General features: G+C 40.4%; 1 protein-coding gene across 1 annotated transcript; it reads left to right on the top strand.

Annotated features, from left to right (window-relative positions):
- Positions 1–60: 60 nt before the first annotated feature.
- On the top strand, positions 61–22,488 carry RPA1 (replication protein A1). The gene is made up of 17 exons (XM_068415612.1): positions 61–158; positions 464–511; positions 770–848; positions 1,394–1,502; positions 2,294–2,382; positions 6,807–6,893; positions 8,091–8,223; positions 9,127–9,229; positions 10,350–10,418; positions 10,559–10,751; positions 11,827–11,966; positions 13,640–13,788; positions 14,959–15,091; positions 16,153–16,329; positions 17,617–17,724; positions 21,022–21,108; positions 21,473–22,488. Exons 1-17 carry the CDS (start codon positions 126–128, stop codon positions 21,578–21,580), a joined length of 1,845 nt encoding a protein of 614 aa, XP_068271713.1. The 5' UTR covers positions 61–125; the 3' UTR covers positions 21,581–22,488.
- The last annotated feature ends 127 nt before the right edge of the window (positions 22,489–22,615 follow it).

The following is a 22,615-nucleotide window of genomic DNA, read 5'->3' as shown; positions in this document are numbered from 1 at the left end:
GCTGTACTGCCGCCGGCCGGGTCACGCGGGCGCTGACGTACGGACGCGCCGGAAGAGGAGGGCACGGCTCCGGGCGGCGGGAGGATTTGGCGGCAGCGGCGGAGCCCGGCGGGAGACGCGACACCATGAGCGTGGGGCTGAGCGAGGGCGCCATCGCGGTGAGAGGGCCGCGCCGGGGGCACCGGGGGGGCCGGGGATGGGCCCGGTCCTGGGCGGGTGAAGAGTGGGCCTCGGGGAGGCGGGCTGGGCACTAAGTCCGGCCTGGTCCTGAGGGGAGAGGCCAGGCCCAGAGCTGGGCCCCGTCCCAGGAGGCAGGGAAGGCCCTGGCCGGGGCCCAGCGGTGACGGCCGTTCCCGTGTCTCTGGCCGTTCCGCAGCAATTCCTCCTCAGCTGGGGGTCTCGAAGCGTTCCAGAGTGAGGTGGTGGTGGCACCTTTCTGAGGGTCTCTTTTTCTTTTCTCCAGGCCATAATGCAGGGGGAGAACGTCTCCAAGCCCGTGCTGCAAGTCATCGTGAGTACTCTCCGTTAGCTCTTGCTTGTGCCAGTCCGTTAGTGACTGCGGCTTCTGAGTGCAGCCAAACTTCCTCTGCAGAGGAGCCGAGCAAGGCTGACGTACTCTTAATTTTGTTTTATGTGACTTGGGCTATGCTGTTGATATTAGTGCTCAAAAAAAAAGCTGAATAGATATGTCATTTGCTAACAATGTCACTTCATGTTTTTGAAGAGTTTCTGAACAAATGAGAACTAATAGTCTGTTGTTTCCCCATAGAACACGCGGGCTATTGCTACAGGAAATGGGCCACCGCGTTACCGGGTGTTGATGAGTGATGGAGTTAACACACTGTCCTGTAAGTATGACAAGCTGTAATGAGATTTTTAGAAGTGTGGAGATACTAATAGTGCTAAAGTTTCCAGTCTAGCATCTAGGAGCAAAGTGATGAAATGAGTATTGAAGGAGAACATGGCTTATATGGGGACCACAGACTCTAAAGTGTGCAACTGCATTTTAAGATGTAGACAAAATCCTTCTCTTCTGCAGCTTTTTTGTGAGCTTTAAGAAATTAACTTGCTACAGGGTATAATGAAAATAAAGAAACCTAGACCTGTTTTTGTAACAGTGATTTTGAAGTAATTTAGCTTCTTTTTCTGACATCTTCAATATATGATCATTCTAGCTATTACTGCACTCTGAAGATTGGGGAATAAATATAATATAGTTTTTGCTCAGTTTTGGTGACTCATTAGCTGTTACGCTGTTTTCTGCGTGTTAACTGAGCAAGTTGTAGATCTAGTCTAACACTAGGGTGACTGGAGAAGTTGCAGCCAGCTGTGGCAGCCCCTTTTAAGGCTGGCATGTGTTAATTGTTTCAATGTTTTTCATCTGTTTCTGCAGCATTCATGTTGGCAACACAGCTGAACTCTCTGGTGGAAGAGGAACGCTTATCAGCCCAATGTATCTGCCAGGTTAACAGATTCATTGTCAACAGCCTGAAAGATGGAAGGTATATGTGTTTCTTAAAGTATGGTTCCACAGAAGGGCAGCTGTACTAGTGGGTGCTCTGTCCTTTGTGACTAAGCAGAGGCTAAATGCTTTTTTTTGGGATTATCTGAAAATACTCAGTCTTTAGGGTGCAGGAGGGAAAGTACACAGCACAAGCAACAGCAGAAATAGCAAAATGGCAGAATGTGGATGCAGTGGGTTCAGATATGTCTAGTATGGTGATTTAAAGTTTCCAGTTGAAATACCCCAGATTGTATAAAGTTTCATTAAAATTAACTTAAAATTATCTGCTGTGGAAAAGAAACAGTGAAGATTTCTTGTTATTTAGGTGTTGTGGAATCTGGTCTTTCTTTTATGAAAATTTGAGGGAAGGGATGTAGGATACTGCAAAATGAGAAGGGATCTGAGTGAAGTGATTACAGAAAAACTGTGTATGTGTCTAGGAGAATATGGACTGAGGTTCCTTGTCCCTTTATTCAGCGTTTTTGTGGAAGGAATATATTCTCTCTTGTAAAATCTGGCATGGTTTTCATACTTTGAAAACACTGTGTTTTGTGTGCTCATTCAGCCTGCCATCGGCTGTCCTTGAGGAAATGCGATACTGTTTCAAGCCTACTTGTACCTCATGAGAGTGTTAAGTTGACAGTGGAGAGCTTTTGTCTTCCAGATCCCTGGTCCAAAGAATCAGCCCCTAATGGTTGGTTCTCTTATCTGCTGCAAAGGATATTCAGAGTTTGATAAGACTTGCAGAGGGGGTGAAAGTCTTTATTGCTGTCTGTTCTGTGTTTGTAGGAGAGTGGTTATACTGATGGACTTAAATGTTCTGAAAACTGCTGATAAGGTTGGTGGGACTATTGGCAATCCAGTGCCGTACAACGAAGGTGAGTGTCCTCTGTAAACAAATACCTTTCTGAACAGGCTGGCTGTTATGGTAGCCTTCCAGCTGTCTGTCTCTCTCACTTCAAAAGAAGCGGGCAGACATGTTCAGCTTTCTTATGCCTGGAACAGTGATGTCTTGAAAACCCTTTCTATCTGTGTAATACAAAATGGCTTTTGTTCATATTTTAATAAACTCTACACGACGGCTGAAGCTGCGGTCTCCACGTGGTATTGGGAAGTATCTATACCTTACGATAACATTGACAGGTTTTCATTATATGTTAGTGGTCTCTGCCTAGAGTTCCAGTAAGTGTGCAGAAGCTGTTCTATGTCTCTTCATAATGAGTAACAAAATAGATTAGTATTTTTTCTGTCTGGAAAGAAAACAGCGGGAGGAAGATGTAATAATGATCTATGAAACTATAAGATGGCACGGAGGGGAGGAATAAAGAATGATGAATTTTTCTTTCTTTTCTACATTCATTTGACGCTCTTTAGTTCCCATGTTGTCAGGTAGAGGTTTTAAAACAAAGGCTGTACCACACCCCCAAACGGCGCGTAGTTAAATTGTGGAACTTGTTGAGGCAGGTGCCAAAAATTGGCACAGGTTCAAAAAGCAATTAGATGTGAAAGAAAAATCCATTAAAGGCTGTTAAACATAACAACACATTCTCTGCATGAATGTTAGGTTCAGGAAGCACTAAAACTTAAATTGCTCGAGGTACATAGATGAGACACTGGTGTGAAAACACGGCCAGCGTACAGACTTCCCTAAGCACCCATTCCTGCCCTGCGTCTGAAAAACGATGGTGTGCTGGGTGCACCTTTGTCTGACCTGCCATGCATCTGTTGTTTTTATTGTGTTCTTCATTTTCATGTGCTGAGCTTACAGTTCTCAGGCAAACAAAGTATGTTCTGTTCTTCCAGTGCTGATCTTTAAAAAAGAGAGAGGATAATAAGCACTTAAAGAAAATATTTGAACAGCTCTGTCATTGACGTATATACACATAATGGCTGAAATTTAATAGCAAATATCTCTTCTTGAATTTTTTTTCCTGGTAGAAGTGAATTAATATATTTTTATTACTAAGGGACCACACATTAGTGGCAACAGTTTTCTGTGGGATATTTTGGACAAACGGTGGTAGGTACACTGCCATTCTGGTTAAAAATTTACTTTACTAATCGAAGTAGAAATTAGACTTCATTGCAAAGGCAAAGACATCTTTCTTCATTAACTTTTCTTTTTCCTAGGGAATTAGAGGGGCGTTTGTTAAATGAGCCTAAAGAATCCTTTGTTCCTTTGATAGTTACTTAGCTAATTGCTGTTTAAAAAATGTGTTGACATCTCGGATTTTATGGTTTAATCCCACACTTGCTGTAGAGACCGAGATTCTTCAGAATAGCTATTGAGCAGACTGGTTTGTGCCTCTCATTTCCCTTGCTTGTGTGATACAAGAGCTTGTGAACTATAGTGTTTTTCAGTTATTGTCTTGTTGCTTAGAAACAACTGTGAATGTGATATCTTACAGAACTGCGCTGAAAATATACCTTTAAGAGTATAAATTTTGGTAAAATTACTATGAGTTTGATCAAAGTTGTGTTCTTCATTTGGGCTTACGAAAGTACTCAGCAATGAAGTTTTCAAATCTAAATGCTTTTTGGAAATGTTACAGGTCTGTGGTCATAGTAAGTGTGGTCTTGCACTAGATGGGTAAGAGACGCTGAATTCGATGTGATGTGTATTTCATTTTAACACTCACTACACTGCAGACTTCATACCCTTTTATTTGATACTATGTAAGGATTCAGTTACAGAAGACAGTAATAGTTTAGATTAAGTGTGCTTAACCCAGCCTTTCTGCTCTGCAGGGCTGCCTGATTTGTCATGGAGGCCTTGATAAAATGGCAGAGGTGTATTTCAAGTTGCAGATTCTTTAAGTTTCTGTATATATTGAGCAACTATTTTTGAGGAACACTCAGCTAATGCAGAATGAGTATCTAAGAGCACTTTGTGGTTTTCATGGGAAAAAAAGTTCAGGTATTTTAAAAAGAATGTTTGGTCCTACTTTTGGTCTTACTTGAAATACAGATCTCAGATCGCTAGGCCTAGGATTAAGGAATATTCTTTCCTAGACTGTAATACCACAGCAGGACCTGGGGAGTGAGAAGCTGGCTTTTGGTCACTTTATGCTTGAGCAGTAGGTGGTTAATCTGCCTAACAAGAAAACTGGAGACACAATCTTCTTAATACATAGAAAAACTTTTCAGGCAGCATTTCATAGTAGTATTGAAAATTAAGACTGAGCAGTTTAGTTCTTGTAGAAAACTAGATGGTAATGTTATTACTGTCATTAATCTCATTCAAATTACTCTGATGCTGGACTTTCTTCTTACTAGACAATTACTTGCTACTTATGTTTAACTTCTGTCATTAATCTTTCAATGTTGAAATGTTTGTATACTTACGCATTCACTTAAACTCTTTATTCTTGCCCTTCCCACCACTGTGATTTGGTGCGTGTTCTTTCAAAGTGCATTTTCTTCCCTCCTCTTCCTGCCCCATGCGAAGGTCCTGGGTTTGACTAACCCAGTATATAGAGCAGAAATGTGACTGGGTATTTCAAGTGTTGTTTTAGCTTCTGCTTGTAAAAACTAACAGCAAAAACCAGGCAGAGGAGTCAGTTTTCTGAACACCTTGAGTGATCTCTAGGCCACCAGCCATCAAAAATCATAGCTGAGGAGCCCCTAGACTCTCCAGGTGAGAAAATTGGAGAGATATTTCTGCTACTTCTGTATTTGAACACATGCACAGATGTGTTAATATATTCTTAATTTGTTGAGAAACACCAGGCTATGGGTGGGCAGCCATTAAAACGTGAATTTGTGTTTCATAATACACAAGTGTTCTAATGTACGTGGTGGTCTCAGGTTTGGTTTTTGGTGTTTTTTTTAATTAAAAAATCCTAGGGGAAAAAAACATTTGGAACAAAAGTATCAAGGAAGTCTCTTGCTGTTTCATGTGCACATTCCTGTTCTTGAATATTCTTTCCCTCACCAGACATATATTTCTCTTAATGTGTTTTGTTGCTTTTTTCCCTTCTCCTCTTATACAAAATGAATTTGGGGTGTTGAGCACTGACCCTGACTGGGTCCTCCAAGCACCTGAGGCAGCTGAGCGAGGGTAAAATCTGGCTTCCCCATCTAGCGGATTCTGCAGTAAATACACATTGCTGTTTGACGTCACTCTGTTGCCAGGGAGACTGCTGTCACCCGTTCACCGGTGTGACTCTACTGCGGCAAGTTAGAGGAGCAGATTGGGTTTTGTGCAAGGACCTTGTTTTGGATTAAAAATAACCAGAGGGTTACCTTTGTAGACCACACAACGTCAGGCGACACTACGTCAGGGTCTCCTTGTGTTGCTTCTGCTCCTTTACCTTCTGTGCCATCCTTTCTTGCCATTCTGTTCTGGGATTCTCTGCTTTTCTTCCTCGTGATGCTTATGGGCTTGGTCTGACCTTTTCCACTTTGTCTGACTATCTTCTTCCTTACACCCCAAATCAGGGGTGCTTTGTCTGCTCAGGCCTAGGACTACTTGCAAATCAATGGCTTAAGAATTAGTTGCATCCAAAAAGATGAAAATGTTGGATATTTTCTCATCTGGAGGCAAAATATGATAGGACAATTATTCTGTAAAGGAATTAATTTTTGATCTGTAGCTTAGTCTTCCAATGTATTATTTCTCTAGCTATGTCACTCTGCTCTTTTTCCTGTAATTTATCATCAATATAAGGCAAGTAAAAGTCCTGGAATCTAAAAAAACGCACGATAGGTACATACTATGGCATCACTTTGCTCCATGTGCAATGTACTGCTGTGTCCCAAGAGGGACCCTGGTGAATGCTGAAATGACAACTCCATCAGTCCCACATTAAATATCTTCATATTTTGGAAATAAAATATACCAGGTGTTTTCTTTATCCTGTGTTAACTTCAGGTTTGACTTTACCCAGTGGGTTCTTGGCCCTTTCTGAGTTTTAAGAGGGAATTCTCCTATAGTTTTTAACTTAGCTGTTAAGGTAGTAGCAGAAGGTACCTGTCAGAGCAATAGAAGCCGATAAAAACTGAGAAGTTGTCAAGATTACTTCAGTGCTGTCCTTTTAAATAACTGTCAATCCTGAATTCTTTCAAAGGAGAAAGCAGTTGCTTGAGGAAAGAGATCTGACTGAAATTCCTCCACAGTGGTATTGTTCAACAGAGAGCTTACTACTGCTGTGTCTTATAACACCTGAATTTTTAGCGTGTGTTCTCTGTGTTTTAAATCATTTTTTTTCATGCAAGCCTTATTTCCTAAAAAGGCTTAAGGGTAGTTTTAATTATTGTGCTCCCTACTGTACTATACGCTCTCTTTCCATTTGATTACCAGGGCAAGGGCAGCAACGTGCTTCAGCTTCAGCAGCAAACCCAGCACCCAGCAAACCACAGCAACAAAATGGCAATTTGTCAGCAGCAGGTAAGAGTAATCCTGGGCAGGAATCCTGGTTCCATTCGTGCAGCACAAAACTACAGCTTAGATTTAAAAAGGATCCTTTCCGTAATGGTGGTGCACAAGAAACACTATATTAAAGACTAACCCATAGCTTAAAAAGGTGAATTCTCTAAAGAGGCCACTGTGTGCTTGGATTTAATAATAAAAAAAGAGAGGGGAAAAAAAAAATCTGTCCCTCTTCCCCAAGGGAAAAGGTAGGAAACAACTTTGACTAAGCATTGTAAACTGAACATCCAGGCTGGTGCGATTTTGCATTCTTGAGCCAGTGCTCTGTGGACACCCAAGTAGGCTACGGTTTGGAGCTGACCAACAGATGTGTTATCAGTGCTGAGATATTGAGACCAAACAGTTTAGGTGGTACAGGACTGAAATAATTTGATAGTACCTCTATAAATACAACTTTTTGATCAAGACTTTATAATTAGTGAGATGCTGAAGAAGGTAGTCAATTTAAATGTCGGCCTGTAGACTTTTTTTTTAATTTATTTATTTTTTTTAAAGCAAACAAGTTGTCAAAGTCCTAGCTCTTGGTACGGCTTTAACCTGTCTGTATTCTTCACTCCAGTGTTTAAGAAGTATTTTGAAATAGTAAAATTTTGACACTTGCTTACTGCAGCAGGAAAGAAGCTCTTCTTTCCTGTACTTAAAGCTGATCATAAGAGTTCTACATTTGTACATTGACAAGATTCAGTGTAGAATTAGCCATATTGCTTTATGGCAGGAAATTATTTGCTTGTGGGGTACCATTCCTTAGTTGTTCCCCCAAATGGTGTAGATCTAAAGCTTGATGTGCCATATTTTAGAGAATATACTGCTGACTAGTTGTTAGACTGTGTTTAAGTGATTGACTCTGGACACACTTACAGTGTAAGTGCTCTAAGGTCTCAGAGTGTCTCTTCTGCAGCAGTTTACAGCCTGGAAAATACTTGTGACCAAGAGCAGAAGTGATTCAATAATCTTTTAGCCACTCTGTGGTGCACACATAGCACAGTGAAGGGAGCTTTAAGTGCCCACCCAGTGTTAAGTATAACTTTGCCTTCTATGCAGCTCCTCATAGCATGGTGGGAAGAGTTCTGCCTGACCTTGCACCACGAGTTGGTTTTAACCTGGCTTTTGTCTGCAAGGCTGAAATTCTTTATGCTTTGTTGTGGTTTTTGAAAGGTCCTGCTGCTCCGAAGTACCATGCTCCCTCAAACCAGTTTGGTAAAGCGAGTGCTCCCAGCTCAGTGAAGACACCAGGGGGATCACAGGCCAAAGTAGTGCCGATTGCCAGCTTGAACCCATACCAGTCTAAGTGAGTTATCGTGGTATGCCAGGTATTACCCAATGTCACAGGCATGAAGGAACAAGAGCTTCTTCCTGCTTTCTCATGTATGAATCTCTGTCAAATCATTCTTTGAGTTCTTTTGACTTTATTGGTTCACTTCAAACAAACAAAACCAACAGTAACAACAAAACCACCCAATAAACAAAAAACCTCTATAGGAACAGCTGTATGGGTGCTGGTTTGGTTTTTGTTTCTTGTTTGGATTTTGGGTTTGGGTTTTTTTTTAACTTCATCAACACTCTGACAATCTGAGATTTGCCTTTGCATTGTCTTGGTGAAGTTACCCTGCTGAGCTTGATAGGTTTTTCATATTTTACTTGAAAATCAATTGACTTCTCTTTTTTTTTCCTAAAGCAACCTTCTCTTTGGTAACTTAATGACAAAACAGCTCAGTAAGCTATTCACTTCGGCTACTCTTCTCTTGAAAAGCATGAGGATGTAATTATTTTGTGAATGACATTTTTAAGTTATGCATACTGATTTGATTACCCAAGTTAAATGCAAATCCTATAATTGAGCTCTTGAGTTCTAGCATGGCTTTTCAGAACAGGCAAACTGCTGTATGAGAAATTTACCCTAGAAGAGTAAAAGATTTGAGGCCTGCTTCTATGCTGAACGATTGTTCGCTGCTATTATCATACTAGATGTTTTATGGCTGGCTTTGTTGCTGCTTTCTCTACAACTTTCTGCCTTTAACGGTCTAGGCCATTAAAATAGAAAGCAGCAGAAAAGCAGGCAGAGTTGCTGAGGTGCAGTGGAAAGATTCTGGCTTTTAAATAAGTCATATTCCAGTTCCAAAGGTTTGTCAATTCAATCTCTTCTTCTTCAAAAAAAGAAGACATAGAACAGTGATTTCTTGCATGATTTCAGGTGGACCATTTGTGCTCGTGTTACCCAAAAAGGCCAGATCCGCACGTGGAGCAACTCCCGTGGTGAAGGAAAGCTCTTTTCCATAGAGCTGGTTGATGAAAGCGTAAGTGTCGGATGTTGAGAAAAAGATAATATATGCCAGATGCTGATGAACTCTTCATAAAGACCAAATAGAGGAAATAAAGTATATTATAGGAAATGTTTTTTTTATTACAACCGAAGCTTGTATTCCTGTGTTCATTAAGCTGAGCATCAACGACCCAGTTTTTATCTAGAATGAAGTCTTAAATGTATGGCATTACTGATTATTTTCCATCAAAGTCTATAGTGTGTGACTAAATTTTTGCAGCTTCAAAATGTAGTTGTTTATGGAAAGTGACACCCTAATACTTAGGTTTGTGATGGTTTCCTGTAGATGGGGAATGAGGTCTCACCCTTGCTTGGGTACACGTTGCAAAACAAGGAGTGAGAGGAGCATTGCCTCGGAGTTACGAGCTTTCATTTCATGAGGAATTCAGAGTACAAATTATTGTAATACTAGGAAACTTCATCTGTGGCTTGTTTGAGGAACAGTATCTGGTTATTCTAACTAAACTTGGTTTGTCAAACCTCTTACCAAATTACAGCCTTCTGTTGTGAAAACAAACAAGATTCTGCTAGATTATGTTTAGTATAAAGTGTGAGGTTAATAATGTAACATGTTCCCATCAGCCATTTGTTTTCTCTGCATACAGTCTATTCAAATTTTTTAAAAAAACAATGTTTATATCTTAATGAGTTTATAATTGTTATTAATTCTTACTTAAAGACTTGACAAGTATGAGCAGGAGGTATCACAATATACCATGTGCTGACTTGTGGAGCTGCATGATCTATTTGAATTTTCTTTTTTTGCAGGTAATGGCAATTAATGCCAGTTTTACAAGTACCTTTTCAGGGGTATATATATGATATGTACTTCTTAATCGTTTCCTTCTGAAGCTCTCGATATACTAATGAGACTTGAATATGAGATTTGATGGTCAGGTGTAGAATATGTCATTTTAGCTATGACTACAAATGCGAGGAGAATGCTGTTTGTTCCTCACATGCCTGGAGCTAGCCTGGCAGATCACACTGTGTCTGTAGAACTGATGCCACTTAACATTGAAAAGATTTCTTTTTATTTTTTTTTTTTTTCATGCTGAATTTCAGTTCTGACCAGCTCTCCTATTTTCCTGCAGGGTGAGATTAGAGCTACTGCATTCAATGATCAAGCAGACAAGTTCTTTCCACTCATTGAATTGAACAAGGTATGGTAGCATTGTGCTTTCATAGACTGACACGAGCTAGAAAAGAGGAACTTCAGCATAGCAAGGATTTTTAAAGGTGAACACAATCTATTTTCTCTGACTTCTGATAATATCCTCTGTTTCATTGCTTTCTCCTGTAGGTATATTATTTTACCAAAGGCAATTTGAAGACTGCTAACAAGCAATATACAGCTGTTAAGAATGACTATGAGATTACATTCACTAATGAGACTTCAGTTGTGCCCTGTGATGATGCCCAGCATCTTCCATCTGTTCAGTTTGAGTTTGTATCCATCTCTGACTTGGAGAACACACCCAAAGACTCAATTGTTGGTCAGTCTTAAGTAGCAAAATGGCAAGCTCTAAAGCTTTGAAGTTTTACTTTTGTGTCCTGAATACGGGGGAGGTAGTGAGCATACAATACTTTGAGTGTTGTGATCTCTTAAATGAAGTTAACCAGTTATGGTTACCATTAAAAACACCTCAGGCAGTTTTCCTGTTAAAATGTCTTTACCCTGTTCTGTTAACTGTTTATAATTATTTTTCTTCAAACTAAAGACAATAGTGATCATTGTTTTCCACAGAAGAGGACTGAAAGAAAAATGTCCTTGCTCAGCACGTGTGCATTTCATACATTCCGTGGTCTTGCTTTCTTTCACTATCTAATTATCTCTGTAGTGATTTTTGGCATAATTCATTGCATCCGAGTCCAAGCTGCATGACTGTTTTGGCTTGCTTTGTGAAGTATTGGAGGTTTGTTTTTCTGTAATTTATTGGGCAGAGTACTCCGGAAAAATCAGAGGCTTGGGTGGGGGCGAGGGTTCTCAGGTTTCACAGGCACAAGATGCCTGTGATTCAGAGGCATTCAGCTAGGAATTTTAAAGGTAGATCTGTAATATTAAAAATGGGATATTTTTAGGGAGTGCAAAGGGGATTGCATGAGCTCTTGCTACCCAAACATGCAGACTTACTTAAGTCGCAGCTTACGGTGGCGGGACTGCAGTGAAGGCACCAGCCAGCTGCTGCTTTGTGTTACAGTCACTTTGAAACCTCTTACCTGAGAGACCTGTGCTTAAACAGCAAGAGTGTGTGTTACAGGATGAGCACTAAAGTCCTTTGACAGAATGTGATGGGAAAAGATAGTGCAATGCCTTGATCTCGCTAATGTGGTGAGGCTTGCATTCATGCATATCTTAATGAATTCGTCAACAAAATTAAAGCACTGAAGAGTTCAGTAGTGGAGCATTACTACCATAATACACTTAATTTCCATATCAATTTCATTTGAATAGGGAGCTAGGATACAAGGTAAAAAGCTGACACTAGGTTTGGATTCTCCTCTTGTGAGCTTGTATTCCCCAGCAGTGACCCTTGAGTAACTCTTAACTGAATTGTAACTGTTTTTCAGATGTAATTGGCATTTGTAAGAGCTATGAAGATGTCACTAAAATTGTAGTGAAAGCTAACAATAGGGAGGTATCGAAGAGGAACGTGCATTTGATGGATACATCAGGGAAACTGGTGACAGCTACACTATGGGGAAATGAGGTATGTGCTCTCTTACCTGTTCGTAAGCAAAGGTTCCTTTGTGTAGGATGGGGAAGTGAGTGTGCTGTTGTCACCTGAGATGGGCATAGGACTGAGATGGAGTCCTGGGTGTTTAAGGATCAGGGGTAGAAAGAAGGTGAAAGACTGTCTGGTTTCATTCAGGTGTGATGTTCTTAACCTTTCTCTGACAAACTGCTGACATGATCTGACTAATGTGTTCTGAACAACTGCAGACATTATGTCTCAAGTCCAAAGACTGAAGATAACAGGCTTCTAGTTTAGGAAAGGATACGAGTTGCAGTTTGATTATGGAAAAGCCCAGTGGCTACAGCTGTCTCATTTAAGAGGAGTTTTATTCGTAGGGTGGGATACTTGTTACGCTGCATAAATTGCTGCTTAACTAGGGGATTGAGAGGCTGTATCTCAGACTAGGAGTTTAAAGCATCAGAGCCTTGGAATTGAAAGTTTGAGTAGTTGCAGTAAACTGCTGCTTTATCCTTTTAACAGGCTACTTTGTTTTCCAGCGATGTTGTAGATACTTAGGGATTTATGTTTCAGTCTATAAAATGGGAGTGATCCTGCCAGCTTAACAGTGATGTTTTATGGCTAAATGATCAAGTGCGCTGATATTGTAGGTAGCTAAACACCATTAACCATCTGCTGATAGAAATGAAGTATACTGAAGTTCAATATTACAAAGTTTTGAGGCTGAACCAGGTTCTTGTAGGAGAGGCTACTGGTAATCAATTCCTGGCATAACTCTTCCAACAGAGATCAGGGTCTGCGTTTTACAGAGTTAAATCTGTTTGCTTGCTTGTAGGATAGAGACAACAACAAGCATTGAGGGGAAGTGATGTATGGCTTGCAGCTGGCACAGTTAGGGTTAGAATCTCCTTTATAACAGTCACTGCCCTAACTGCTGGGATATGTTTTGTTTTCTTTTTGTGCCTCATGGATATAGTAAATGCTACTGCTAACTCCAGCTCATTTGTAATCTTTAAGCACATGATCCTCCCCTTGCTTGTTATAAGCGGTGTGAGGTCCAGATAATCTATACCTTTCAAAACCTCTCTCATGCCAAGAGGTTCTTGGTTAGTGTCAGACTTTACTCAGATAACAAACTGATGGCAATTGAACAGCATTAAAGCAGCTTTGTGAAATTAAAAACAGAGAATGGAAAGTTGAGAAAAAGTGTTTGGTCAGCATAGCTACACTTCTACTCTGTGAGTTGTAGTAGAATAGACATGATTGGCTCAATCAAGGCAAGAGTGTTGTTTCACCTCCTGAAGAGTCTAATCTGACCAAATAGTTTCTCCTGTTTGGAGAAACTTCCATTCCCATAACCCATCTCCCTTTCTAAAATCCTTGTGTAAAACTCCTAATGGAGGAGACCAATCATTGGTTTTTTGTTTGTTTGTTTTTTTTCCAAAGCAGTGGTGTGACTTAAGGATTCTCTGCTTCCCCAGGAGGTGGGGTGTTAGGATTACAGCTTTAATTGTTAGCTGCCTTTTTGTAAACTCCTGGTGATATCATTTAAAACCTTACCTTCTAAATACAGTAAGATCTATTTATTCAGATTTAATCTCTTGTCATGATCTGTGAATTATGACTGCAAGTTCAGTCCCTGTACTGTAGCGTGCTACTAATGTTCTCTGTTTTTTTCACACGTGCAGGCTGAACAGTTTGACGGTTCTAGGCAACCCGTGATAGCCATCAAAGGAGCCCGAGTCTCTGATTTTGGTGGTAGAAGCCTGTCTGTCCTGTCCTCAAGTACAGTTGTCATCAACCCTGATAGCCCAGAGGCTTTTAAGCTCCGAGGATGGTATGACTGTGTGTTTATGTTGATTCATTCCAGCCTGCTGTGCAGTATTTGTTTTGTTCTCTTCCTCTGTACTCGAGCAGTCTGGATAGTACTGAAGAAAGGTAGCAGAGGATATGAGTTCTAGGGTTATAGAAACTTCTCTTCCTTGAAAGCACTAGAGCCTGAAAGGTTGTTTTTTAAGTTATTCAATTAAAAAACTTATAATTCCATGACAGACCTTGAAAAATTGAAATAGGAGTAGTGCATGCTCACCCAAAGCCTTGGAAGGCAGCATGAAATCAGACTTGACCAGCTCCACTTTCTGAAGCATTGTCTGAGAGAACAAGATTTTTTTTTTTTCCACAGGCTTTTTCCATTGTGTGGAATCTGATACACACTCTGTTAGCATGGACTGGAGGAAGGATGTTGACTTCTTCCGGTGTCTATTCCTTATCAGATATTTTTCAGATAGCAAAATAACATTTTTATTGTTGTCAGGAAAACAAAGTGATTTCTTGGTGGCTCGTGGTTAAGTCACCCAAACATGGATAAAATATAATGGCACTCTCCATCTGTCATTGAGCTGTGGCTGTCCCGTACTTCAGAGGGTTGTTGAAGATAAAATTGATTGTGGATCTTATTACTGTCACACTTATTAAAATTCAGTTTTTGAGTCTTGGTGGTGTGTTTTTCAAATCACAAAAACCACCAGAACAGGATGGCAGACAACCTTTTGCTGAAAAGCAGTGCTTTCTTGTGTTAACAGAGGAAGCATAATCTGTTCAATGCTATTTGCTTTTGCTTTCGAAGCTGCTGCGAAGATAATGGTACCATGTAATTTAATTTTAATTATGGAAATATCTTGATGCCCTTAAATCTTGTTATCTGACTGCCTTTAAGAAGCGTGCAGTGCGTGGTTTGACCACTAGCTGGCAAACAAATTGCAGTTTTATAGAACAAAGCTGTCCTCGTTTTGTGGGTTTATAAAATACTGTACTAATTAAGTCGGACTATTAACTTGTTCTGAAATGCTATTTTTGTTTGCAATATACACAAATTATTGTAATTGTTTCCTTTGCAATCATTGATAAAAAATCCCTTGTGTGTGTGAAGTACATGAAACAACGTAAGCTTTTGATAAGTCTGCATGGTCTGCTCTCCAAAACCAGAAGTGCATCTTTGTGCTTCCAGGTTTGACTCTGAGGGGCAGCTTCTGGAATGTGCCTCCATCTCTGATGTGAGGGGTGGGCCAGTGTCTGGGGCAAACACCAATTGGAAAACTTTGTTTGAAGCCAAATCTGAGAACTTGGGACACGGAGATAAGGTAAAACATAGCCACTGAGTACAAGCCTTGTGTATTAGAGAGAAAATAAAAAGCTAGACTTTATGCAGGCATTCTGCTTATTGAAGTAGTCCAGTTGTAGAGCAGTATGTTTTTACAATAATAAGAACATAAATTCTGTCAGAATTTATGCCATCAAATATTTTTTTTCCAAATAAATTCAAGCTTGTTGCTGATGTTGCAACATGATACTGTGTTTGCAAGAGAATTCTAAGCCTTGTATAAATGGGGGGGGGAGCTCACCCCAAAGATGTTTATATAAATAGCACAAAGTGTTCTAGGAGAAACGGGTGCATTAGGAGGAAGTGGTTTTCAAGGGTGCACACTTGGTCAATAGAAAAGCTAGGAATAAAACCTAGGGCTCTGCCATTCCAGTCCAGCAATGTCTCTAGGCTTACACTACTTCTTGACTTATTTTTTTAATTTTTTCTTTTTTCAAACTTAAGTGATAAGCCATATGGAATATGCAAGAACTTCTATCGAAGGAAAAAACTTTACCTGTAATTCAGGTGTTTTCTGTGAGATTTTTTGCACATGCTTCTTAAGCAGCCTCTGTTTGTTGAGATTTGACCGTGGTCTTAAACCATTAAGGTGATTATTTTAGTATGGTGAGTGGGTATTTTGTTCTGTAGGCTATAGTTTAATCAAATGCTTATCTGTAGTACTACACAGTAGGCTTTCTAGTTTTTTAATTGGCTCCCAAAAGAAGCATAGGGAAGTGCAGAATCTTAATCCTGTGAAAAAGTGGAGATTTGAAGAGACACAATGGAGAAGCAAATAATACTTTATCTAAAGAAAACCTAGCAATTGGAGTTGCCTGCAATGGAAACACGAAATGATCTTGCTGTAGGGGCTTTATTTAACATAATGGAAGCCTGAAAATGATTGCAACAGAGGGGTTGATTTTCAGTTTCCCAATAATCCATAGCTGTTAAGCTTTCTAATCCTAAATATCCAAGTATGGGTGCCTTGCTTTGTAGTTAATTCAGAATTGGAAAAACATTGAGTATTTTGAGGCTAATGTTGCACACTCACTCTCCTAGGCGGATTATTTTAGCTGTGTGGGCACAGTCGTACATCTGCGCAAAGAGAACTGTATGTACCAGGCATGTCCCTCTCAGGATTGCAATAAGAAAGTGATAGACCAACAAAATGGACTGTATCGTTGTGAAAAGTGTGATCGTGAATTCCCCAACTTCAAGTACCGCATGATGCTCCTGGTAAGTAAATGGGTTAGAGGAGAGCATCTTTCTCACCGTTTTCCTTGTACAGTCCCAATAGAAATCTGTAGGGGCCATGGGGTGTTAGAGTGCTCTGGCTATCTGTGGTGCCTGTGGGTTAGAGGGTGTTTAAATTGCTTGTGTGCTGTACCTGAGTGAGGGATGTTTCATTGAGCTGATTAGCAGTTTGTTTTCCTAGTGCTCCAATTAAAAGCTCTTCTCTTTGCCAAAAAGTTGATGCTAGCTCAGTTGATTCTGGTTTCCAAGTGTACTATGCAGTGCAGAGTACAGATGGCCTACGCCTCTTCAGTAGTGAAGATAAACTGAAGTAAAATGGCATTTCTGGAGAGCAGTAATTGCACTTTTACAGCTGCTACCTATATTTAGTACATTTTTTTTGGTAGGTATTGTTCTGTCTCATGCTTTAATGGAGCCTGCTTCAGAAAGTTGCCTGAGGATTATTACTGTGACGCCTGCTTACACCATAAGCGTTGAACCTTTTTCTGTTTTACATAAGTTAGAGTTGTATCTGCTTCTTAGAAATGCTGTGCCAGGTGGACACGCAGAGAGAAGGGAGCTATCCCTGCAGTCTCACTAAAACACAAACTGCTGCTGAATAATTTGTAGCAGATAACTTCTAGGAATGCATGAGCTACTTTACATAGCAGAATCATTCTCGTAGGATATAAAGGGGATACTGAGGGTACAATCATAGCCTTCAGAACAGTGTGTCTCCTATTTTCCCATTCCTAATTGTCAAAGCAGCCAGGAAATGCATGTGAGGGTAGTACTTGATCTTTTTACTGCTCTGTCTTGTCCTTGAGTGTTTTGATAGTTTCTTCATAAGATAGTATTACATGTGCTTATGCTCCAGTACAAAGTAGATGCAGTTTGCAGTCTCGCTGGTGTCCCCCTTGGTGGTGGTTGTTCGGGGCTACTTGTTCTTGCTCACAGCTGATCAGGGACAGCAGAACAGAGCTGAGTATCCATCAGTGGGTGCCACTGTGATCTTGTTGCCCTTTTCCTGTGACACAAAGTACTGGCAATATTAACTTGCATTAAGGTACTGTGACATTCTATGGAGCTTCAAAAAAAAAAAAGTAGCAAGTCACTGTCTTCCACCCTCAGTGGTGGAAAGTACCTGTGGTACATGGGGCTCTGATAGTTAGTGGAAGTCTAAAACTCTTTAGAGCTGTGAAATAAATTTTTCTTTTACACTGTCTTCTGTCTTCCTTGAGGAACAGGCAACTGGATGAAATAACCTTTTGGTGTTTTGTTTGGTTTTAGGTGACCATTGCCGACTGTCTAGAGTATCAGTGGGTGACTTGTTTCCAGGACGCAGCAGAATTCATTCTTGGGCAAAACGCAGCTTTCCTGGGAGAGCTGAAGGAAAAGGTCAGTCAATCAGCTTATTGTATTTTTAGTCAATGTGTAGAAGTTAAACTATGTTTCACACATCTTCTTGTTGGGCTGCCTTCAAATTGCTTGCTTTTCTTGATCCTCCTGGTAAGGAAATATTCTTGTAGTGTGTTGACTTTGAAGGTGACTTGGAGAAAGATGTGAGTTATGTGTGGAACGCCAGAGCCGATCCATCAGAGAGCATGATCTCATCCCTGTGCGCACACATATAGCACTCCTAAGTCAGCAGAGGTGGTAAAGGCAGTGGGTTATATTCATGTAGTTGCCTTGGAAATTAACAGCATTGTTAAAACAAATGCACAAGTGCCATATGAAAGAAAGGGATATTCTGTGTCATTTGGCAAGAATTTGATCCTGCCCATTCTCTGGGTGATAGGCCAGCTCAGGGGCCTGGCAGCCCAGGATTGTTCTCCAGATGTTGGACTTAAATATCTTTTACAAGTTCACAAATCATTGTTTCTGCCTAGTCTGAAGTTCTTGGCAGGGACTTGTTTACTCTCCTCAGGATTATTTTCCACAGGCCATCTGCCTGGAGAACAGAGATTTGCCTGGTTTCCCCCATACTTTGCTCCCACAGTCAGTCTGTCTACCTCTGAGCTCTTTTGGCTGTTAAAACCTGGAGATCAGCCTGTCATTATCACCTGGACCCTGAGAGGTGGCTGATTACTTGACGGAGGTACTACAGCCTTTAGAGGGCTGACAGCTTTAATGCATGTTGACTCCAGTAGAAATGACAGGCTGTTTTATCATTGTACCTAGATTGGAAGAATCTGCAAAAAACCCCTGTTTTAGCCATGAATGCTAACAGCATTATCCCTAACGTGTTCCAAAAATTTGTTTACAAAACCAAAAAGTTCCAGAACACTTTGTATGTATCTTTGTAAGTAGGCAGGAAGCTTTTTGAACTGATGTGTGTTAGCCCACTTCTGAAGGCTCTTTTTTTTCCCCACCAAATATAATGAGAAACTTTGTGGGTCACACGAAAACCGTGACTTGTAAAATGGGTCATTGGCAGAGATGCTTAAGTGATCTTTCTTTGACAGATTAGAACAGTTTTTAAGGTTGTAAGGCATTAAATGCTGACAGACAGTATTTTCCTCCCTTTGTCACTATATGCTTCTCTGCTGCATTTTTCCTTTCTTCCAACCAAAATGATCTTTAGTTGTCTGCTATATAAAAGCTGTGTGGTTTTGTTTTTTTAAATGATGATATGGAAAGCATAATAAGTTCTTGAATTGCATATGAGCATTGCTGTGCTCCCAGGCTAGGCCTGGTTGATACTAGGGCTCCATAGACATACCAGTTGTTGGTTGATCCATTGCTTGGCTGTGGGAGGGTAATGAAGCAGGAGGGATTGTTGAGGCCGTAGTCCTGGTTGTCCTGAGACACTGTTGTAGACCTCATCTGCTTCTGCAAAGCAGGGCTAGTTTTCCTGTCATTTACATACAAGAATGTTTGGGGTTTTTTTTGAGATCTCCTGCACTTTGGCTGTCTAAGGGAAGTGGTACAAAGCTTGTGGTGCTGGGATGCTGAGTTTTTGTGACATTATGAAGACTGGACACCTCTGTTCTGTAGGAAGATGTATTGCTAGGGCATTCTGATTAGATGTACTTGCACTTTTGCATTTCCATTTTCAGACATTCTTAACTTATCAATATCTTCTAACTTCAGTCGTGCTTAATCTCTGCTAGAGTTCAAGCAAAATTTCTTAGTCACTTTTAATGCTGAAGAGAACTGGGTGAGGAAGGAGAGACAGCAGATCCTGTGTAACAGTACAGACATGTAATGTCTTCTGAAGAGCTGCCTAATGGAAGTGGCTGAGGATAGAAAATGGAACATAATATGGAATGAGCCCTTGAGCGGGAATGCTTTGTGTTCCGGGAGAAATTGTTTTTGATTTGACACTTTTATGAGCCTTTAAAAATGGTACTTGATGCATTTTCAGTAAGCTTTTCTTAGTGGTTTTTCCCTGAAGACCTGGTGCAGTATCCTGTGAAGCTGATCGGAGTCTTTCCACTGCTCGCAGTGTGTATTGAGTCCATGTACAGCCAGTGACCACGCTAAGCATAGATATGCGTGCATGGTTTTTCATCTGCTTCTCCACCGTGCTTGTTACCAAAGGAGGTAGTGTAGGGTAGCAGTGACTGGTATGCTAATGGCATTTTCCACTCACTAATGGTTAGCATAGTTTGTGGCAGAGCTGGAAACAGAAGCCAAAGGCTTTATTAAGTGAGTTTTCTTATCCTCTAATCCATACGATGGTCAGAAGAAGGGGTTTTTAAAATTCAGGAAGGATATGCCTAAATTTTGCAGTCTGTGAAACTAGCTACTCCTGTTCACCTTCATTTGTTGTGCTTTTCTAAACCTTAGAAGAATCACTGTGTAGTGTAAAATAGTGCTGCGCATATTTAAAAACAGCAGATGCAACGCTTGGAATGTGAGTGAAACTGAGGTGGGTTCAATTCCAGATCAGATGCTCTGTCTGCTGCTGGAGTGACTGATCAAGGCAAGTGCATCTGGTAGATAAATGCATTAATAATTACTTGTCTGTATCATCATGGGGCTGCAGGATTTTTGTGGAATGTCAGCAAAGGTTTTTACAGCTAATTTTTACAAAAATAAACTTTTTCCACAGTCTCCACAACTTGTCTGCTGCTTTTCTCCTGTTTTGACAAATTGTCTGTTATAAATGATGATGATATTTAGTGTTCAAATGGTAATTAGAAGCAGCTTATGTTATAAATATGACAGTCTTCTAATGGTTATAAAAGCATGTTCAAAATACGCATCCACTTTTTTATAGAACATCCTCTTAAATAGGTCTGTGTCAGGATGTGAAGGATACATACAGCCTTGATGGATAAGCAGAGAAACAGAATGCCTAGTAAGGCAGTTAATAGGGGAATAATTAACTCTGTCAGTGTTTGTGATCGTAGCAGAACACCAGAATTAGCCAGTTAAGCAGCAAGAGAGAATCCTGTGTGGATTTGTAGTATTTTCATTCTGTATGTTTGGTTGCAGACTCGGTGCAACTGTATGTTATTTTGTTTAGGTAGCTAAAAAGTTTCAACCTTGAACTAAACTTTGTCACAAAGACTTTAAGTTATGGTTTTGGCAACTAAAATTTGATGGAAGATTCAGCTCTGCTTCCATGATCCAGTTAGTTCCACCATTTTGCCAACATCAGCAAAAGATGATCTGCCCTGAAAGGTCGTGGTACTACAGGAGGCCTGGAGGGTCTGCAGCTGATACCTGTCTTTGTCCTCCTCACAGAATGAGCAGGCATTTGAAGAAGTGTTCCAAAATGCAAACTTCAAGACATATGAGTTCAGGATCCGAGTAAAACTGGAGACTTACAATGTAAGTATCCCCCAAAAAAGCAAATAATGTAGCATGTGGCTTTTGTAGTTTGACTTGTCTCCATAGGAGGTGGCTTCCTCCTCATGGTTATGGGGAGAAGTTTCCAAAGATACTTTCTCACACAAATACTGTCAGTCTTGAGCACTGAAGGAGGGATCCACTGTCGTTAGCACTGCTCCCTGTCAGGTTCATCAAGCCTGGCTTGTTTCAAATGAAAATAACATAGCTGCTCTGGGAGTCAGGTTTGCACTCCCAGCTAACCATGATGCCAAGAGCAATATGTTACTGGGGAAGAAGGAGGTTAGAACCAAGTGCCTGGAGTGCTTAGTGTTCTTCTTTTCCATGCCATATTTCTCCTTCACAGGATGAATCTCGGATTAAGGCTACAGCGATGGACATCAAACCTGTGAACTACAGAGAATACAGCAAGAGGCTGATCGCAAACATCAGGAGAAATGCTCAGCTAGGGTGAGGAGGCTGGTGCTGACTGGCTAAAGCTAAAACTTCCAGGAAAAACTCAATAGATTATATTACATTGACTTTTTCCCTGCCCTGTGTGTGACAATTTGGCATTAGTTACACCATGCATGGTAGTCCAGTGTAGTGGGCTAAGTGATTTAACACATTTCTCTGAAGATATGCCCCTGGTAAGTGCACTCTAACAGCCACGATATTGTAGACTGTTGTGGTCTGTTATGCTGTGACAGTGCTAAGGAGAAGTCTCTAGACAGATTGCCAGGATCTTTAGACAAAGCATTCATCATGTCTGAAGTAACTTTGCTTTCTTACTATATGTAAAGCTGAATTATATAACCATTGTGTTGTCTTTGCAAGGAAGTAGTGACAACCTTGACACTTTGACTTGTTCAGCACAGGGTAGGAGGAAGAGTGTCATCCAGCTTTCAGATGTGGACGAAAGAGAACAGGTCTGTTAGTGCAAGTTAGTTCTTTTCCATAGAATTCAAAGGTTTTCACTTTCCACAGGTGCCATGCAGTAGTTAATGCTTGGAATGGCAATATGGTAGAATTATTAATCAAAGGCATATCTCTTATATCTGAAGAATATCCTTCCTTCAGGGTTTAATAGACTAAGTCAGATGGGTCTGATATTAATCAAAATTGTCTCTTCTGAGGAAGGCAGATAAGCATTGACTCTCCACCCCCCAGGGAAATCTAGGCAACTACAAAGCTTTGCTTTAGTTTTCTCTTCAATTAATTCTATGGATTTTTGACTGATTTCAGTTCACGTTTGCTGCCTATACATATTTTGTATGTTTGTATGTTCCGTTTCTTTGGTTTTATTTGTAATGATGTTAATCAGAAACAGGTCTTTAAATGGGGGGAGCTTTGTTTCAATAAACACTGTTTAGTTCCTGTGCAGTGAATTTTGCTTTCTTTGAACACCAAAGACTTCTCATTACTGGAAAGCAATTAATTAGCTTTCATAATAAGCATTCACTTGGGGGAGATGTTACCTTATTACAAACTCTAAGGTTAGGCTGAAGAA

Source organism: Nyctibius grandis, chromosome 18 (genome assembly GCF_013368605.1).
Source record: "Nyctibius grandis isolate bNycGra1 chromosome 18, bNycGra1.pri, whole genome shotgun sequence".
In the NCBI taxonomy this organism is placed as follows: domain Eukaryota; kingdom Metazoa; phylum Chordata; class Aves; order Nyctibiiformes; family Nyctibiidae; genus Nyctibius; species Nyctibius grandis.
Note: the sequence above shows the minus strand (reverse complement) of the source record. Positions and strands in the feature narration are given on the sequence as shown.